A 20,792-nucleotide genomic window follows, 5' to 3' on the forward strand; every position below is an offset into this window, starting at 1 on the left:
GAACCACTGCTGTTGCTGGAAAAGTCATTGATGCAAGTTCAGGTCTTTCAGTTCAGTGAGTAATTCATGAGATGTAGGAATTGGAATGAGAAAAACCAGACCATAATCTGATAAGGTTTAAGGGTCACTGTCATGTAAATTGTGGAAATGTTTCATATTCCTTAAGAAGAATTCCTGAAGAATTTACACCAGGAGATTTAGTACAGTAATCCAGAGAAAACACAAGGCTTTTTCATGGAACATATACATCACAGGTATTAGAGAAGATCATACAAGACTTGCATAACAATCTTTGTAACTGAAATTATTCCCAGTCTGTCGTGTCTGGACAGAGTAACATACTTTTTCTAGAAATATTTAATTTAATAAAAGCAGTTACTGTGTCTGATTCACTGCCATGTGTTATTGCACTGAATGTGTGCTTAATCTAAGACAAGAATTCAGTGTAAAAGTTTATAAATCCAGTGATGGCCACATTCCATGGTGTTTGCTTTCTTATATTCCAAATGTCTGATTGCAGATCTCTCATGTCAGGTATGCAAACCCTTCACCTTGCATCATGCCTTAATGATTTTTATCTCATTAAGTGTTTCTAAAAGCTCAAATTATTCCTGGAATTTGCCATCTAGAAGAATGAAAGCAATTGCCCCTAATAAGCAAATTTCCATTTCCCTTAGCACATGCAGGAGCTCTGTGTTGAAAACAGCAGTGACAATATTGACACTGTTTTCCTTAATCCATTAGGATGCATTATTTTTTGCAGAATAAACAAGAGGGTGATTTAAAGTGAACTTGGGTTTTGTGAGTTCACTGTATGGCTTCATCTGCTGTGGGGGACACTCAGTGCTGGCCACCACAGGAGCAGGGGACCTCTGGCTCTGCTGCCTGACCCTGCTCTGAGCAAAGCTCTGGTCAGAGCAGGGACGAGAGCACAGAGGAAACAGAGGTAGGTCTTGTATTAAATATTTAACATCTAAATTTAACATTTAAAGCCGACTCAATATCTGGGCCAAGGAGTCTTGTAATGATATCTAGAATATAATGGTAACACATCTATGTTAGAAGAACTGCCCTGAATGTCCCTGGGTGGGCATATAAACCCTCCAAAGAACAGAGCCTCCAACTGAGAATGCTTCTGAGCCTGCCTGGTTTGCACTCCTGTGCTGCCTCCATGCCCCAGGGACACAAATCTGCCGCAGTTAGGGAGGTACTCATGAGCCAGGGAAATTGTGGCACTGGTGGACCTTGGCCTCAGTCTGTCAGGGCTTCCAAAATCTCTTTATTCAGTGCAGCTTCCCCAACCTGCTGGGGCTTCTGATGACTTTTACGTTGACTTCTTCCAGAAAGGCAACACAGCAGACAGATTATATAGGTCAGCCAGAGAAATAATTTTGTGATGTTATTATTTGTCATGTTTAGCTGAAAAAAAGCAATGGTTATAAATTTATGATTCTTCTGGTAATAGAATGACTATTCTCTTGAACAGCAAACTACAGGGAAACCTGTGGCATCAAGGCAGAATTTTTCCTGTAGCTTCAGAAGGGATTTCTAACACAGAGTCAGGATGGGTTTGGCACAACGCAGGAGTATCAGGGAAAACGTGAGGGGGCTTTGTGGGCATCTGTGATGGCACTTTCCCATTAAGAACAGGACAAAGAGAATATTTGTATTGTTTTTCTTGATGGGAGACTGATATGCAGAGCTGTCTGAGGGAAGGGAAGAAGCAGCAGCAAGGCTGGCAGGCACCAGTTTCTTGCTGGTGCAATACTAATTTTAATGGATTTTGCTTAAAAAATGTGGAGATTTTGGGCTCCATCCTGACCACGTGTAAAGTATTTTTCCCAAGCTGTGCTGCTCCAGCCCACAGCCATTCTTGGTTGAAGTGGGCGATGGATCCTCCTTGCACGGATGTTCCTGGGAGCAGCTGGAGTTGCTCTTACCTCCCCTGACCCTCGGGGATCCCACCTGCCTCCCCCTGCTCCCCTCTCTTTTACAAGTCACATTCTCTGCCTCCAGTCTGAGTTTTGTGCCATAGGTTAGGACAGAGGTGGAATAATTTACTCAAAGTCATGATAAGGAGCAATAAAAGCATTTCCCAACATATTTCTTTATCTCTTGAGGGATTATTTATGGTTGGGGTGCTTGTTTTGGACATACTCCTGCCACTTGAAGAACAATCTGACTTTTTATTTTACTTCATATACTCAGAGCTACAATATATACTAGAAGAATCAAACATACTTTATAAGACGAATAGTCACAGCTGGGGATAAGGAATATAAATAGGATGGCATCAAATGAAAAGAACTGATGATCCAACAAGGCTTCTATAGATCATGTTGTCTAATGTCAGGAGAATTGCAGATTAGTCTTGCTGCTCTTTATGAGTAAGCCTATTTATCAACTTTCTGGAAAAATCTAATTTAAGGTGGCACATTTTCCTTAGTTCTGCTACACTTCAAAGCTTAGAGTGTGGAGGCTGGTCAGCCATTCTCCCCTGGCTGTAATCAGTGGGTGAGACTGTCATCCAGGCCTTTCTCCAGCAACCAGGTCCTCACTACTCCTGGCTGACTCTGATAATGGAATTTTGCTTTGCTTGATTAGTAAAAAAAAAACTAGGAAGTCTTAGCTTTTAACAACTTTATCCAATTCAGACTTAATGTTCAGAGAGAAGGAGCAATTTAAATTGCAAATGCTCTTTATAAGAAGCTGGATTTCTGTAAGGTATAACTTAGTCATGCCATAGAGAAAGAAGATGACAAGCCCTGAAAAAAAAAAAAAAAAAAAAAGAAAAAGAAAAACACATGTGGACAAGGTGGATCTGGGCAGGGACTCCGCTGTTTTTCCTGAATAACCTACAGAAAGAAAAACTGTTTTTATGACAGGATATAACAAGAAATGTGAATTTTAACAACTCTGGAGGAAGTACGCAGGAATATAAATTTCCGTAGTTTTGCTACCATGTACTACATTTTTAACACAATGCTTTACATCCGAGTCAGAGAATGGATTTGTGTACATTTACATTCGTTCTTTAAAAGCTAAGTAGAGCTCAGGCAAGTAAAACAAGATGTTTGATATTATGTTCTTTTTCCCTCCCCTTTCATTGAAGTAAGAACACCTTAGCATCTAATATCACATTAGTTTTATATATGTAAATACTTTCAAGCCAGAACATGTAGTGTAGGCATATTTTATCAGCTATTACCACTAAGATTTTTACATATATGAACTAAAAAAGCTTAGTGTTTGTGAAATTTGAAGTATTTTTTTTTCTCCTTTGGGATTATCTGAATTTGTGGGAAATCCTCTGTTCTTATGTCAGAAGGCATTCAACTGTGCAGTGACTAAGAATTTCTTTATCATATTTGAAATCTGGGAAACTTGCTTAAGTTTATAAGCAACGTTGTGCTAGACAAAGCAGGAGAATAGCACAGTTTCTGATTGTAATTTAAATGTAATAAAATCAATTGTGCAACAGTCTTCACTACCATATTCTCACAGGCATTTTTCTTAGGGATTTCAAAATGCTGCTATTCTTACAGGAAGCTTTAGGATAAATCTGTATAATTCCTGTGCATGACATTTTGAAAAGACCAGGTCTGTGAATATCACACCTGTTTGCTTTTAAGGCAAAAGCTTTCATGTACAGAAAATAATGTTTCAATTAAAAAAAAAAAATAAAAAGAAAAGAAAAGAGAGCTAGAGATAGGAGGTCATTTGACATTACTACACTGCATTCAGAATCAGGCAGAAGAAAAGAAAATTAGAGTAATTTCAATGAGCAGCTGACTCGGAGCTGAATAGACTTCAGCATTTGCATCACTCATTCAAAAAAATTGTTAAGCCACAATTTTAGTATCAAATTCCTGTATCAGCTTGCTGACTTGGTGGTCTCAGTCTATTGATTTTTTGCAGTTTTGCTACTGCTGGTTACTGAACACCTGGATTTATTCTCTGTTGCTCCCACTTCGTCATCATGGTTTCTGAAATCTGCAATTCTCTCTGCTAGAATTTTAGTTGGGAAGATACTGAGTGAGATGGCAAGTACAAATAGCAGGTGGAAAAAAATTCTACATGAATGTAGTGACTTTTCATGCTTTTCCATGTGAACTGGATTTCATCTACAATTAAAAGTATATATATGTGCTTTTAAGATTAGTGAGCATTTTAATCTTTAATGCTGCATGTGCTATCTGACATATCCCTTGGGATTCACAGGAAATCCTTTCTCCTTGCATAAAACCAACAAGATGCATTTACCCAAAAATTGCCCTTGAAATAGATACTTTTTTTTAGTAGTATTTAGAATAATTTCTCCCTAATGACATCTCCTTTGTGGTACAGTGCTTGATCATTGAATCCTGAAGTGCAGATTCGGGTTTTTTGCTTATGGTTGGGTTTCTTTATGGAACCATTAAGAAAAAGCATTTGCCCAGTGAAGATTCACCACGTAGGGATGGATTTGGCTGCTGTATAAAGAGCATTGTTCTTCTGTGGATGACCTCCTTGTGCAGAATGATAGTTTTATCCTTCTCTACATCATTATGTTTGCTGTACAAAAATCCTGCTGTGCTACATCATAATAACATGTAATCTTCTTGCTCAGTTTAGCTGAGATTTAAGGAGCCGCTGTTCATGGAAGCAGTTTTCTAAAGTCTGATCTATAATTTACCAGAATCAACCAGGCAAAAGAGCAAGAGGCTTTATAAGAGGGATACAGCCCTTAAAACTCTTAAATGAAGATTAGTTTAAAGTTTTACAATCCGGTATAGAACCATCTGGCAAATCTCATGTCAGGCTTTGTTAAACCTCAGAGCATTCCTGGTGTGCTGCACCCCACACCCCACACCCTGCCTTTATCTTCCATCCCTCTGCCTCCTGCCCTGCACCAGCTTTGCCCAGAGATAGATTGGAACAAAAGAGGAAAATAAGGGCTGATTTCCCTGCGGGAATATTGGAACAGCTGTGGGTGTGCTGCACCTCTGGAAGTCACGTCCTAAGGCTGGGCGTGCCCTGGGTGATTTATTGCATCTCTTGAGAGGTAAAAGCTGCCTGTTGGCAGCACCATTAGAGACTTGCTGGGTTAAATTGGGGCTTTTGAGTCCAAGGAATCGCTGGGAGGATGCAGAGCCACATCACAGGGCGTTTTGGTACTTTCAGAGATGGAGCTGCAGTGGCTACAGCAAAAGAAAACAGTGTAGAAGTTGTCAGTGGTGATTCCAGTTTGCTGTTCACTCTGGAAAGCTGATGGTTCCTATTGCTCCTAAATTACATATCAGGGCTCTAGACTTCTGGGTTCCTCACTGATCTCTCCACAAAGGGATCCTTATCTGGATATTTATTTGTATTTCTGTCCTCTGGCAAAATGCAGGTCTTTGTTTCTTGAACACAAAGCAAAAACCTTCCCATAGGAATCCTTAAGGACTTCTTCATTTCAACTGTCCTGTGGCTTTCTTTATGTATAAATATATGAATCTTGGAAGCTCAGAATAGAATAATTTGTTTTAGCAATCTGTTACATAAACTTATTGTCACTAAAATTAACCCTTGTGTTCACCTTTCACGTGAAGGATCTAGGGAGGCTGAAGGAGGGGACTGCAGGAATCCAAATACCTGAAATCAACTCAGAGGCAAGAGGGAGGCACTGTTAATGGAGATTATCTCCTCAGCTTACAGGGTTCCTCTGACTCAGTGCAAGGGACAGTAAAATCAGTATTCCCCATTTCCTGGTTAAAGTGTGCAACAGAAAAATAGCAAAGAGTGGACTTCCTCTTTAAAATGTAGCTTTTGGCAGACAGGAGTTTCTCCAAACAGATGAACATTTGCAATCCCAACTATATTATGGTAATATAACATAGCTGATATATAACTCACCAAATGGCTTTTGCTGTTTTTTTCCTAAATTTTGCTTCAAGCCATATAAGTTTTCAGCTTCAAAGATTGTTTCATAGAGCATTTTATTTATGTATTTATTTATTTTTTTAACTTTGCTGCAAAGTGCAGGAGTAGGACTCTTGGAGTCAGACAATTTTAATGCTGCTGTAGCAGTTTCCTAAGGCACCAGAGAAAAATGCATGATATTATCTTGGAATTTCAGTCTGCTTTTGCTGCTCACAGTAATCAATAACCATTAGAATTACTGGTGGTAGTATCTGCCTAGATAATTCTAGGGCTTTTCCAGAAATCAGAATAGGCACACCAAAGCTGTTGTGTTGTAAATTTTTTATTTTCCTTTTTTTAACTCTTAGGTCTAGATTTCCTTTGAAGAAAAGCAAAAACTTGTCAATAACAGAATGGTGACATCCAGCTGAACAAATCTGGTATTTAGAATTAGAATAACATTTAATTGGTTTGAATTATCTCAGATGCACCAGTGATCTCCCCTCATGTTTCAGAGTGAGGACCACTCTGAAGCATCCAGATCCATCATTCCATTGAAGACAAAAATGATATCTGACTTAAAAACACTTTCATAACCTTTAAAATCTGTTTTACAGTTCATTTTCTCTGGTAGGTTTTGGAAGCCTGGATATTACCTGTCAAGTTGTCGTAAGTAATTAGATGTTTGTTAACTTATTGCTCCTAACAAACAACAGGAAATATTCAAGATGAATTGCATTTTCCCCTTAAAAAATTAATAACTGCTTTGATTAAATATTAACTTTTTTTGTTTTGCTTTTTTTTGTTTGTTTGTTGGTTTTTTCTGTTACAACAAGTCAAAAAAATGTCAAATATCAGCAAAATACTTTGTGCACAGTCTTTTTACAACCTGGTTATTATGCTGGGCTTTATTGATTGCTAACACCATTGATCAGGTAATTTCTAGGTGGTCAGGTGGAAGACTGATGGGACTGGCTGCATGATGGCTCAGCAAACAAAAACTTTTTTCATATTGAAAATACCTGAAAATTGGACCTGATGTAGGTAGACAGGACTTCCTGGCCTTGTGGAACAGTTGAAATTCTTGCATTTCCCAAGTGACAAAAGGGATCACTGAGATAAAGGAAACCTTTTCAGTTTCAGCAAGCAGGATTTTCTGTGGTTCCTTGTATATATAGATATATTTTTGTTTGGTTGGTTGGTTTGTTTTTTTTTGTTTCGTTTTGGTTTTGGTTTTTGATTTTTTTGTTTTGTTTTGTTTTGTTTGTTTGTTTGTTTTTTTGTTTTTTTGGTTTTTTTTTTTTGTCTTGCTCAGTGTCTGTACCACAGCAGTGACACAGCATGTCAGGTAATGATTTAGAGCCGAACATGTCATGATTTAGAGCAGAACGTGTCTCCTCAACTCCAGCAGAGGGGATCTCAAGAAGAGCTGGGTGTGCCAGAGGGGATCTCAGGGGGAGCTGGGTGTGCAGAGGGGATCTCAGAGGGAGCTGGGTGTGCAGAGGGGATCTCAGGGGGAGCTGGGTGTGCAGAGGGGATCTCAGAGGGAGCTGGGTGTGCAGAGGGGATCTCAAGAGGAGCTGGGTGTGCAGAGGGGATCTCAGAGGGAGCTGGGTGTGCAGAGGGGATCTCAGAGGGAGCTGGGTGTGCCAGAGGAGATCTCAAGAGGAGCTGGGTGTGCAGAGGGGATCTCAGAGGGAGCTGGGTGTGCAGAGGGGATCTCAGAGGGAGCTGGGTGTGCCAGAGGAGATCTCAAGAGGAGCTGGGTGTGCAGAGGGGATCTCAGAGGGAGCTGGGTGTGCCAGAGGGGATCTCAGAGGGAGCTGGGTGTGCAGAGGGGATCTCAGAGGGAGCTGGGTGTGCCAGAGGAGATCTCAAGAGGAGCTGGGTGTGCCAGAGGGGATCTCAGAGGGAGCTGGGTGTGCCAGAGGGGATCTCAAGAGGAGCTGGGTGTGCCAGAGGGGATCTCAGAGGGAGCTGGGTGTGCCAGAGGGGATCTCAGAGGGAGCTGGGTGTGCAGAGGGGATCTCAGGGGGAGCTGGGTGTGCAGAGGGGATCTCAAGAGGAGCTGGGTGTGCAGAGGGGATCTCAGAGGGAGCTGGGTGTGCAGAGGGGATCTCAAGAGGAGCTGGGTGTGCAGAGGGGATCTCAGGGGGAGCTGGGTGTGCCAGAGGGGATCTCAGGGGGAGCTGGGTGTGCAGAGGGGATCTCAAGAGGAGCTGGGTGTGCAGAGGGGATCTCAGAGGGAGCTGGGTGTGCAGAGGGGATCTCAGAGGGAGCTGGGTGTGCAGAGGGGATCTCAGAGGGTGCTGGGTGTGCAGAGGGGATCTCAGGGGGAGCTGGGTGTGCAGAGGGGATCTCAGAGGGAGCTGGGTGTGCCAGAGGGGATCTCAGGGGGAGCTGGGTGAGCCAGAGGGGATCTCAGGGGGAGCTGGGTGTGCAGAGGGGATCTCAGAGGGAGCTGGGTGTGCAGAGGGGATCTCAGAGGGAGCTGGGTGTGCAGAGGGGATCTCAGAGGGAGCTGGGTGTGCAGAGGGGATCTCAGAGGGAGCTGGGTGTGCAGAGGGGATCTCAGAGGGAGCTGGGTGTGCAGAGGGGATCTCAGAGGGAGCTGGGTGTGCCAGAGGGGATCTCAGAGGGAGCTGGGTGTGCCAGAGGGGATCTCAGGGGGAGCTGGGTGTGCAGAGGGGATCTCAGGGGGAGCTGGGTGTGCAGGGTAGGAGCAGGATCACTGTCCAGGTATGCCCCATGCTTGTGGAACAGCAGCTGCTGTTACAGAAGTGACACGTGGCTCTTCAGACAAGGATAGAATCTCATTTATTGCACCAGTCAGGCTTGCCTGCCAGAGAAACTGTAACGGGTGCATGTACAAGGGCTGAGGGAGCTCTAATGGCACTGCTGGAACCATAATCTCATATCCAGGCTGAAATCATCCCATCTTTTATCTCATTACAAGCACAATTCTCTTCTGTGTGGAACTTACAGGTTGAATTGAGGATGTGGAAGTAACATAAACAAAAAAATTGTGGGCACAGCCTGTTGTTTCTTCAGGGGAACTGGGGAAGCTGCAGAAGGCTGTAGGAAGATGCTCCGAGTGAAACAAGGGGATAAATGCTTCCAAAAACTTCCCAGTTTTAGTAAGAGCTTCTTTGTGCCGGGAGAAAGAGGCTCCTGGGGGGATTGCCTCTCATTACCACATCTTTCTTTACAACAGAGGAAAGAGAACTTGTGGAGGAGTGCTGCTGCTGTGGCCCATTAGCAATGGTGTCCCTGAGCTCTGTGCTGCAGGTGCAGCTGCGGGCCCAGCAGGCAGTTCAGAGCAGGAATCACACCTGCAGAGGTGCACAGGTTGTCGCTGGGTCGGTGCAGAGCTGCAGAGCTGCTTCGGAACAGCCCCGGGGACCTGGGGCGGGAGCCACAAACACGTTCCCTGTGTGGGGAAGGTCTGCAGGGATAAAGGAGCTCTGCTTGTCTTTGTCCTCCTCCCCTGAGCTCCAGGAGCAGCCTGCTGCACTCTGCTCTGCTTTCACCCTTCCTGTGTGCCGTTCCCATCTCCTGGATCCCATCTCCAGAGTGGGGTCAGAGGGTCTCTCTGGGCGCAGGTAGGGGGAGCTTTGGGAGGTAAATGGGGCCACTTTAAATAAAACTCAGCATTAAGTGCTTTGAGTCTTCATTAAGCCATGTCTAAGATTTAGAACATGGGTTCCAGTGTTACTCCAAGCACTTTAAGTGCTGTCTCACCTACATGTACTTTTGCATCTATTTTCCTCATCTAATCATAAGCTTGTTTATTCATTTTTCTCTGCACTCTCTGAGTGGACAAATGTTGTATAAAAAACGGGTGTGAAATATCAAAAAAAAAAAAAAAAATTCTCAAGAAATAATGTGATTTTTAACGTCAGTTCCTGGCAGGCTGGCCCATGTGGAATTATTATGGTATCTTTACCACCACAATTGATATGTTTAATAATTTTCATTGTGTGTTTGGGTCCCTTTGATGGCTGATGATTAAAGCAAGATTATAAGGTAGACTACATTTGCTTTTGAACACATGAAAAACACAACCTTCCCTTTCCAGATGAATTCATTTTAACTCTGTTTAACATTCACTAAATCTGTGTGATTTCTTTTTTTCTTTTGCAATGCACTTATTGTTCTATTTCAAGAATGAATCATATTCCATTGCTACCCCAAAATATAAGATAACAAAAAATGGTAAAAATTATTGCTTGTAATCTATTATTACAGGCAATCCAACCTGCCAAAACACAATTGCCATTTAATAAGGTGTTTTTTGAAAGAAGCCCTCTGAATGCTCCATGCAAACTGAAGTTGCCCACAAATTCTGTATTTAAAAAAAAAAAAAAACAAAAAAACAATGCTTCCTTTTAAGCAGCCACAGTTTGTCGTAAATGACAAAACAATCCAAGGACATCTCCTTTTATTTTTATTTTTTTTTTTGGTCAATCCTTGCAGTCTCCATGGGCATTTAGATGACTCTGATGTGGGATCTGGATAATGTGATATTTGTATTAGATATTGTCAAAGGCAGTGCTCAAAGGGTAATACCTTAGAGCTGTATTTCAGGAGGAAGAAAATCCTGGTGCTACTTAAAAGTATTTCAGCAGGGGATTTTTTTTCCCTAGTCTTGTGAATGCCACTCTTTCTGTTTTATGACAGACCAAAAATTTAGGGTGAAAGGAAATATGAGACTTGTATCCTTTACAAGAGTGTGTAGAATTCCCATGCTGGAAGCACATATAGAGAAAATTAAAAGGTGTCAGCATCCTATTCAATGCTCAGTCCCAGTGAATAAATATTTTAATTTTGATATTAAGATATTATTTCATAGAGTTATTAGATGTTAGTAAGTAATTGCAGGATGTTTTGATATTGTAAAAAAAGCAAGTGTGTAGGATTAGAGGTCTTCTCCTTTGAAGACCACTTTAATCTATTTGATTATGTGAACTTTTGGTTTGGGGTGGCTGTTCTTGAAACATTCCAAATGGTGGGAAGCTCTGAAGATTAAGGAAAGACAAAGGCTCTCATCTGAAAACATGGTTCCACATCCAAATAATGCAGCCTCTAAAAGTGTTTCCCATGAATTGCAGTATTGATCCATCCATTTAAGTTACACTGAGCATAACACAACCTGGGCAGGAAACAGCAGACGAACCAGAGTTGAGTTCCCTCTGAATTTCTGCTGCTGAACCTTAGTCTGGTGGCAAATAATTGCATATTTTTGGCTGAATTTTTATCTTTATGTACAGATGAAGGTGTGTACCTCCGCACCTTGAAAGACACAACAACTCTATATAAAGTTGCTTATCTGGGGAAATAAAAAAAAGAAGTTACAGTCTACTCTAAATGTGTGCAGTCCTGATGCATCGATACATTACTGGATGGAATTTGTACCTGGTTTATTCCCTCAAGGGAAATTAATGCTGAATGCTGACTGAACATAGCATTGACTCATCTTTTTCTCTCCCAAAAGCACACAAAAGAAGTGGGAAGGCCACAAACCCCTTTGAAAGAAACAACCTTGGAGCCCTGGACTCAGCCACAGGTAGGCTGGAACAACTTTTCTGATCACTTCTGTCCTGTAGTGGTGATTTCTGTAAGTATTTGTAGAAATCATCTGCAAAGAAATGTTGCAACACGTTGCTCTGTGGTTCTTCTATCATATGTCAAAATGATTTTTTTTTGTTTGTTTGTTTGTTTTTGGCTGCCCAGACTATTGGTGGTGCCCTTTGAGTTGAAGTCTGAGCTTTTTTCTGAGCAAGAAGTGCCAGCATTATCTTGCCTTCAGCTTGTGCTTCATATGTGCATAAAAATTTTGCAGAACTCAACAAAACAGAGCTACTTTAGTAGTTTTATTGGTGTGTGAATAAACTGTGAGCATCTGGTGTAGAAATGAAGTGGTGGATGTCTGTTATTTTAAGAGGGAGTTTTGAGAGATCAACCTTTTGTTTCATGAGGACTTAACCAAGAATGAAACAATAATTAATCATGCAAAAAGCCATAAAGAAACATGGATATATAGGCAATCTTAACACAGAATGACTTTGAATAGTTTGTAGTTACCTGAGCAAATTATTTATTATAAATATTTTGTGTGCAGGATTTCAGAGCCGTTTTTGGTGTTTATTCCCTGTGTGTCAGTGCATTGCACGTGGAATATGTGGCTTCAGAGGCAATGTGAGGGAACGAAAGAAGCAGTGAAATATGAAATCCTAGAAGTCAGGTTTGTTCTAGGGGCTCTTTACTCCCAAAACTTGTGGCAAATACGGTATAGGAATGTAGAAGTAGAGATGAAAAATCCCTCACAGCTGTGTTCAAGCGTGAGTGTGTTTCCCTTTGCTGGGTGCAGTGCTGGCTGTGCAGGTTTTCACAGGACAGTCTGGACAGCTGACCAAAATACAGAAGCTCTCAACTGATGAACTCTTCCCTGCAGTCACATCTATGGGGTGTTCACGTTTGTGCATGCCGAGAGGAGACATTTATCTGCAAATCTGCAAGCCTTGTGCGGGGAAGTGCCTCAGCTGCTGCTCTCCCAGCACAGGATTTTCCCTCTTTCCCAAATCAAAGGCTGCCAGGTGCAGAGTGTGTCCTGTCCCCGGCCCCTGCATGGCCAAACCTCCCAAATCCTCCATCCAGGCACTGCTGATCCCAGCACTTGAGCCTCATGGATCCGTGTCTGCAGTCAGTGATGTTCATGTGCGGTCCTGCAGGGCTTGCTGTGCTCCTCAGCCAGCAGCAGAAGTTAACTCTTGGTGTGCAGGAGCAAACTGGAGGGAAGGGTCTGGTTGCAGCAGTTCCAGTGCAGCTGATGGAGCATTGGTGGCTCCTGTTTCCATTTCCTCACCTGGAGCTCGGAGCTGGGGCTGGCTTTGGGTTCTTTGGGAGGATTTTGGCTTCGGAGTTGGGAGAGGAGTTGTTGAAGCAGCTTGGTCCTGTCATTGGCATTTACTGGGGCTCTGGTGGGTGAATGTGGGTGACAGAGGTGAATTTTGCAGCCGCTTTTCCTTGGTGGTTTGTGTGATTGTTGCCAGCAGTCCTGTCAAAAGAATATTCTGTTGCACTGTCCCGGTGCTGATGGGAATCCTCGTTCTTGCTGAGCCTACAGACCATTGCCGTGTTGTTTGATGGCTTCTGAAGACTGCATTTGCAATGGCTTTACTTAATAACCACAAAGATTAAAATTCATATAATATTTTTGTCATTCTAATTTATTTTTTTTGCTAGAAAAATAGTCTGTTTTCTAAAACAAATGCATACAAAGAAGCTAACACTAATATGTTTTTTTATTTCTTGGAGAGAAGAAATGTAATCAACAAAATCAAAAACTGCTGGAACCATTATTGTAGCAGAAAATTAAATTAGTTGTTAATTCTTTCATGGATGTAATTCTGGCCACTGCAAATCCCTCCTTAGGTATTTTGTATAAAGTGAGTAAAAATTCATGGCATGGATAAAAGCTTTGTCTATTTTATGAGCAACAGGCAAATGATCCAAATGGTGCTCATAAAGCAAATGGTTCCCAACTCTAAAAGGAGGAGAAATGTATTTAAAAGCTGCTGGAATGAACCACGAGTAAAGCCAGTTCCTCTGTACAAAAAGGTGTTACTTCCAGGAAAGTTTTTTAATCCCCCCACCACACACAAGGGAGAGACTCACTACTTGTGTCTACTTAATAATAAGAATTAAAAAAAATCATTTAGTGTGCTTGGGCCGCTCAGTGCTGAGAGCTGCTGTGGGATGAGTTCTATCAGCAGAGAGAACGGAACAGCCCAGAGCAGGGTTTGTGTGCAGGGCCACAGGGCAGCGAGGCAGAAAGAGCCACATCTGGCCCTGGTGTCAGCAGGGGAGAGGCTGGTACCCAGCAGCAGCAGGGCAGTTCCACACACATCGCAGCCTGGGGAAGCAGGCAGTGGGATCTGTGTGCCCAGGGAGGGATTTCTGCTGCCAGTGATGCCATGGCTCCCGCCTGCCTTCTCTGCTCAAGGCTGGATCTTGGAAGCAGCCAGGTTTTGCTGGGAATTTTGAAACAGCTCTGCAATTAGATTTAAATTTAAAAAAAAAAAAAATAAATAAAATAAAAAAAAAGCTGTAGTGATTTGTCAGGCTCATTTCTTCTTCTGTATGGTGGGCTTTTTGTTCTTGGTTTTACAGCTACGTTTTTTAGGGGTTTTTTGATTGTGGTTTGTTAACTTTAGAGAGCAGTATGACACTGACATTGCAGGAACTATTTTTTTCATCGCCATGCCTTTTAACTTGTAGTTTTCTGTATCTTTTTCTGTGAACTCAGTGAATGGAAACTAATGTTACTGCCTGGAAAATAAAGTATGAGAGACTCATTCTGATAAATTTGGGACAAGACCTTTGCAGATAAGGAACATGTGTGGGAGCAGTTGCCCAAATAGACTTGTCATTGGTTTACAAGCTTTATTTAAATGCTAAATACCATGTATTCCTGTGGTTGTGTTTTTTGCTGCTTTGCCTGATTAAACATTTAGCTGATAAACCCTGTCAAGGCTGTTCAGAGCTACTGTGGTTAAGATTATGTATTTATAGCCTCTAAATTTACAGCCCATTATAAACAGGACAATTTAAAATCAAAGTAATCCGTGATTGTTTCAATTTTTGAGGTTGCTGGTGCTAAATTTTGTGTGGCAGTGACATGAGATAATATTGGTCACCATGTTTCTGAATCACAAACAAATTGTTCTTCCAGACTTTGGCAAGGGGGGGATTGGTCTCTTCTCCCAGGTAACAACTGACAGGATGAGAGAAAATGGCCTAAAGGTGAGGTGGCAGGAAAACTTCTTCCCTGAAAACACTGGAATTGGGCTGCCCAGGGAGATGGTGGAATCAGCATGTCCTCAGACCTCTAGGACTCCATCACTACTGGGAAGATGAATCCAGGAAGAGGCAATAGGGATTCACCATTTTCTTAGTGAAAAGGAACAATGCTGAAGTTTAAACTGCAGTAGCGGCAAATAATGAAGTTTGCCAGCATGACAGGTACAACAAAACTCCCACTATTCAGTTGCAGAATATTTCAGATTTAATTTTTTTTTTGATGACTCCTACATCACTGTCTATTATACGTCTCTCTGAAATACTTTGTACAAGTGGTTCCTAGAGGTGTTCAATGGGATAAAACGTGAGAAGGTGATGTTAGGGCTGTAGCTTTTTATTTGTTTACTAATTACAAGAACTCCAAGTGCTTTTAGTCACTGAAGATAATGGCTAAAAAGCCAGGGTATAGCTGCATTAATCTTCCTGGCCCAAATGTAGCATAATTACTTTAATGAACATGTTAATTTATCCAGGCTCCTCATGCTCTTCCTCCTTTGCAGTTCATGCTGTCAGTGGAAACAGAGACAATGATGACCCTGTCCTCAGAGGTCTCTGGGAGGGTTGGGTGCCTGAGAACAATGATTGCAATGGTTCCTGTGTTAAATAAACTGCATCTCACACCAGCAAGGCTTCAGTACCACCTGGTGTAAAGGTGGGGCATTCCACAGCACTGAGCATCTCAAGCAGGAGCAACAAGATGCAGGCCAAGTGAGACCATTTGTGTCTCAAAAGCAGGATTCTTCTGAATCTATAGTTTTATTTTCTCTTTATTTCTGTGCAGAGCACAGTCTGTTTTTATTTTTGTTTGCTTTTTTTTAGCAAAATTACTTTTTTCTAGGAAGGCAAAGCCACTCAGACTCAAATCTAATTACAAATGATAGAGTGTAAGGGTTGTTTTTGCTCAATTTTCAAGAATCACTTCATAATCTTGGAACAGTGGATAACAACATCACTAATCCAATATTTTAGCAGTAAATACGTTTGATGATGGGAATTGCTACACTAATCTTATATCCTTCCACGGTATAGTTAAGAAATCCACAGGGGGTTTTACTAATCAGTTTTTGTAAAGTAAATCAAGTGATGTAATTCTCGTTGCCTCCAAATGCCCAGCAACGCAGACACAGCCATGTGCAACATTTTTTGTTTTTTTCATGGGTTCTGAACCCTAATCTGCAGCCAGGCTTCCCCCTGAGCATTTCTGGAGAGAAAAGTCTCCAAGCACCCTCTGACAGAGATGTCTTATTAGAGGAGCTGGCAATTCACCTTGTTCCCCTCACCTCCTGCTCACTAGCAAAAAGCTGCCAATAATGAATATAATCCAACCACATTTGCTACTTCACTTCTGATAAATATGCTTGAAGGTACTTATTTAGGCACTCATTTTATTGACAAGTGAGATATATTGCAATATGGCTTGTCGTTTGATCTTGGCTTTAAAAACATTCAAAATTAAAATAGGCTGGTTTTTGGGTCTTTTTAATTATAAAAAGAGTGTTTTAAATTAAGAATAAATATTATCAACTGTGGTTCAATATTTGAAGAGAAGCAATTAATAAGAATTCTGTGCATATTTTGTTCCCACAGTTCATGGTTATTGAATTATTGTTCATGGAGTCCTGGTGTGCTCTGGTTGCTTAGGTCACAGCTTGAGCCTTTAGGACTCAAAACCAGTCAAAGTCAGAATGAAAGCAAAGCAAAGCTTTGTTCCTGGTTTGGTGTCTTCAGTAGAAACTAGCCACTAAACACAGTTTTACAGTCTATTCACACCCAGGTTATATTCAGTATTTAGCATCTGTGTGCTTAAAATATTCCCATTTTATTTGGTCCCTTAGTAAATTCAAATATTCCTTGAATATATTTCTTATTTAATGGAACTTCAGTTGTAATCCTGAGTGCTAACACAAAAGACTTGGTAAAAGTAAAAAAAACCAACACAGTAATAAAAGACCATATCAGAGTAGAAGATGTGGGCATCCAAAGTGCAATTAGAATTGCCTACATAAATATCTGAAGTGTTTTTGGGTGCTCAAGTCTTAAAACCTGATACTTTGTCTCTTCAAATGGAGGCCTCCCAAATATGAAGCCGACTAGAAGCAGACAGTTGTTTTGGTGTGATCTGAGTATCTGCAGGAAATGAAAAAAAAAAAAAAAAAATTATTAAGAAACCTAAGAGAAAAGAAAGCACACTAATTACTCCTGACCTCCTGAACAAATAATGTATCCAGAAATCAGGGTGCAGTTCTGGAAGGTGACTCAGTGGAAAGGAGCATTAACAATTTCTTGCGTATTGATAGTTTCCCCTGGTTCCAGTTAATGTGGAATAGAACACCACCAACTCGCCACATATAAACCAGTATATCAGCCTGTAGTAGGCCACTGGGAGTATTCAACTGTAAAATAAAAAAGGTAATTACAGGATGTTTGCAAATAAAATCTTAATTCTAATTAAACCAAGACTTACTCCACAGCAGAGTTGCTGAGATTATCTGGCCAACAGGAAGAACTCTATTTGTATTAATCTAGTAGGATTTCAGACAGGCTTTACACATACACAAAATGTTTTTTCAAGATCCAGTTTTGCATGGCAGTGGAGGTCAATGGCTGATGTAGCTGAAAAGTCACTCAGAGAAAATAAGGACAAAAAGAAGCAGGCTTGCAGAGCTGTGAGCACTGAATTCGCTATTGATTTCAGCAGGGGAGACTATTACAAAAGCAGGAAATAATTCCCATTTCATTTATCTGTCTGTTTTTTTGTGATTCTATGATAAAAAGCCCCTCAGTCGGAGCCAATACAGAGTTCTCTCATGAGTTAATTCAGAGCAGCCAGGCCCCCCAGCCAGTCTCCATGCAGCACTGGGGAGCTCGGGGGCTGCACCAGGCACTGCTGTGCCCATCCCTGTCACACTGCTCCATGTGCCCAAACATCACAACTGCTCCATGGAAAATCAGCCTCTAGCAAAGGCTTCAGGTCCTCCTTGAAATATTTAAATCGTTTTGAAGTCATTTGCCTCGTAGAATATATTTTCCTTTTTTTTTCCACCGTGACAGGGAAGTTGCCCGCCTAATTCCTTTGGCTCAGACTGTTAAATCTTTTCTTTCCTCTCGCTTCGGACATGCCAGTGTTGCTGTTCTGGACTTGAACAGCAGTGCAAAGAGGAGAGAATTGGTAGGAGGAGCAGGGAGCTCAGCTCTAGAGCATCACCTGGACCCTCAGCCCAGTGGGCACGCAAACAGGTAACCCCAAAATTGTCAGTGTGCCTGGGGCTGGGGCTGCAGGGAGGGAGCTGCGCTGCTCAGAGCAGCCAGGGCTTTTATTCTCCTTTTCCTCACGCTGAGCTGGAGGAGATGGGCACTGAGCAGTGAAACGTCCAGTGGCACTGTTTAACAAGGGCAGGCAGACAGCTACTCCTTCGTCTTTGGAGATGCACGAGGCCCTGCCAGTGTCTGAGCAAATCACCTAAGCCTGCGTTCAGAGGATGCAGATGAGATCTGTGAGCTGCTCCGTTCTCCATGGGGGTGCTCCAAATTCTTTCCTCCCCCTGTATTTCTCTGCCATCACCCCCTTTTGGCGAGGGGGCAAAGACATCCTCCTTAGTTAGGAGAAAGCTCCGAGTATCCAAGTCATTAAGTGCCATTGGACTGTCACTTGCTGTGAGCTGTGCTCAACTTGCATAAATCTTCGGATGGGAAACGCAAATTAGATGTGGTTGATTGAGGTGTCCCTCAGCCAGTGCCCACCTGGCTGTCAGTGGCAGTGAGTGCAAAGGGAGGCAGGAGTTGTGCCCAGGAGCAGATCCATCCTCTTCACTGCTCCACCAGCACAGGCATTTATGCACCTGGGATTGAGAAGAGCAGCTTGAAAAGCCCTTGGAAAACATGAACAGAATAAAATCTCTCTGGTGCTGTGTTTTAAATCTTAAAAATGGTACTGGCTTCCACGTGGATCTTTGCATGGAGAGCGTTTGAGGGATCTTTTGGAGGTTTTGGGTTTTCAACTTTTAGTTGATCTCCTGAGGTTTTCTTTCCCACACTGTTTTTAAGAAACTGGTAACCATCTTTTCCTGGTGGTGCTGTTTTTGTTTGTTTGTTTGGCTTTTTTTTTTTTTTTTGTAATTGTAAACTTTTCCAGTGTTTAGTAAGAACATTCATGTCTTAAAATGATGAATCAGTGACACAAATTTTTCATTCTGGATGGCAAACAGAGCCATAAAGTCTTCCCAAACAATAACAGAAGGCGGCTCTCAGTGCATTGTGAGCTCTTCACCTGCAGAGCTTCACTCCAGTTGTGATTCTGTAACACTGAATATTTTACTACTGGTCACAAAGGATGGAGGCTGAAACCTAGTGTCAGGGGACAAATTCCTCATAAATGCCATTAAGGCTCCTGGTGCACACCTAAACTTTCTCACACATCTTCAGTGTTGAAAAAAAGTTTTGCCTGAATTTAGTTAACTGAAATGTGGGATTTCACCAGTCCATTAATTTATATGATTATTGTTTTGTGTCTGTAGTGAAGATGGTGGCTCTGGGTTGCCAGGTTGCTCACCCTCTCTGGCAGCTCCTCATCTGTGAAATCTGTTGTTTTTCTTGAAGGATATTTTATGGTCTGATTAATTTTTGGCTGAAAATTGTTGCATATAAAGCAGATATGTTCCAACTTGGTGCCCCAGTGCCTATAAGGTAATGGGGATTATGGACTCATTCAATCCCAAATGAGATTAACACCACTGCTCTCTCCATCTGCCTTTGAGAAAGAATCCAGTAAATAATGAGGGGAGATTATCAGAGTCAGCATTTGCAGTGGGTTTTAGTTCCTGCAAAGAGACAGGGACCCTGTCAGAGGGTGCAGCTGCTGCTGTGCCACTCAGGGTGCCCTGCTCAAGTCCTTTTGGCCCGGGGCAGCACTGCCCTTTAAAATGGACATTTCTCACTCCTCAGGCCATGCCTCATGAGCTCACTGGGCTGCAAAGCTGCACAGGGCTTCTTGCAAAGATTTCATTGGTTTTCTTCATCTAAAAGAGATTTCAAAACAGAGGAGCAGTGAAAAATGAATCGTGCTGTGGAGACTTTTCCTATTCTGACAGCTTTTGATTGCAGATTGAGATGCTGAGCTGGGAATGTCAGAGTCCAGCCTGGCCACAAGGCTCCCCTGCCTGTGTCCCCTGATCTGCATCCGAGTGTCTGTGACACGTGCAGGGACACAGGTGTGCCCTCTCATATCAACAGATGACATCTTCCTCCAGATCCCCTTTTCTCCGTGTTGTCCCATTTCATATTTCTGCAGAGCAGGAGCAGTTACTGGTTTTCAGCCCATAGGAGTTCCAGCTATTTCTGTCCCTCTGATTGAGCCTGCCTCTGTCACTGTCCAACAGCACAAGTTTGTGCTGCGGTTGGAGACAAATTGCAGGGAGTCTCAAAAAGATGGTGGCCTTTAATTGCCACTGAAATGGTGTTTTCAACCTCTGTTCTGCCTGCTTGGAACTGAAGGACACGGACGAACAGCAGAATCTATGTGCCAACTCAAAATACGCTTAAAATAGATTTTTATCTTACAATATTTGTCTTAGAAAATAAAATGGTTTTGGTTGGCAGCTAACTCTGCCTTGAAGAAGGAAGGGAGTTTTTTGGTGTATATAAATTCCTTCTGTGGATAAACTTCTTTTGGAAGGCTCCTACAGAATTCTTCCATGCTGTTACAAATACAAACTGTTTTTTGCTGGAATTTTGCAAACTGGTTCTAACTGAGTTGTTTATTAAGCTAAGTTAGGGAAAATGCCATTAGAAAAGGATGCCAGGCTCCAGACAGTAAGTGTTGGTGCTGCAGATTAGCATCTGTACTTTGGAAAATGATCAGCAAAACTTTCCATTTTGGCTTTGTTTTGAAATGCTTTTATGCTTTCCCAAATACCACAATTAATCGTTGTGCATTGTGCTGCTTCTCTAACTCTAACAGATACTAGAAGTTTCCCAGACTCAGAAAAGAATTAATGTTGCAAACAGTCTGACAGTTTGGTTGGTGTTTGCAGTAGAATTCATCATCCCTG

At 42.0% G+C, this 20,792-nt stretch overlaps 1 protein-coding gene across 1 annotated transcript in view; it reads left to right on the forward strand.

Annotated features, from left to right (window-relative positions):
- The window catches only part of PCDH11X (protocadherin 11 X-linked), a 378,197-nt gene that overhangs the window by 140,793 nt on the left and 216,612 nt on the right, over positions 1 to 20,792 (forward strand). Inside the window, exon 4 of the mRNA XM_062503181.1 lies at positions 11,378 to 11,449. Within this exon, the coding sequence (XP_062359165.1) occupies positions 11,378 to 11,449 (72 nt within the window). The remainder of the gene's footprint in view (positions 1 to 11,377; positions 11,450 to 20,792) is intronic.

This window comes from Cinclus cinclus, chromosome 15 (genome assembly GCF_963662255.1).
Source record: "Cinclus cinclus chromosome 15, bCinCin1.1, whole genome shotgun sequence".
In the NCBI taxonomy this organism is placed as follows: Eukaryota; Metazoa; Chordata; class Aves; order Passeriformes; family Cinclidae; genus Cinclus; species Cinclus cinclus.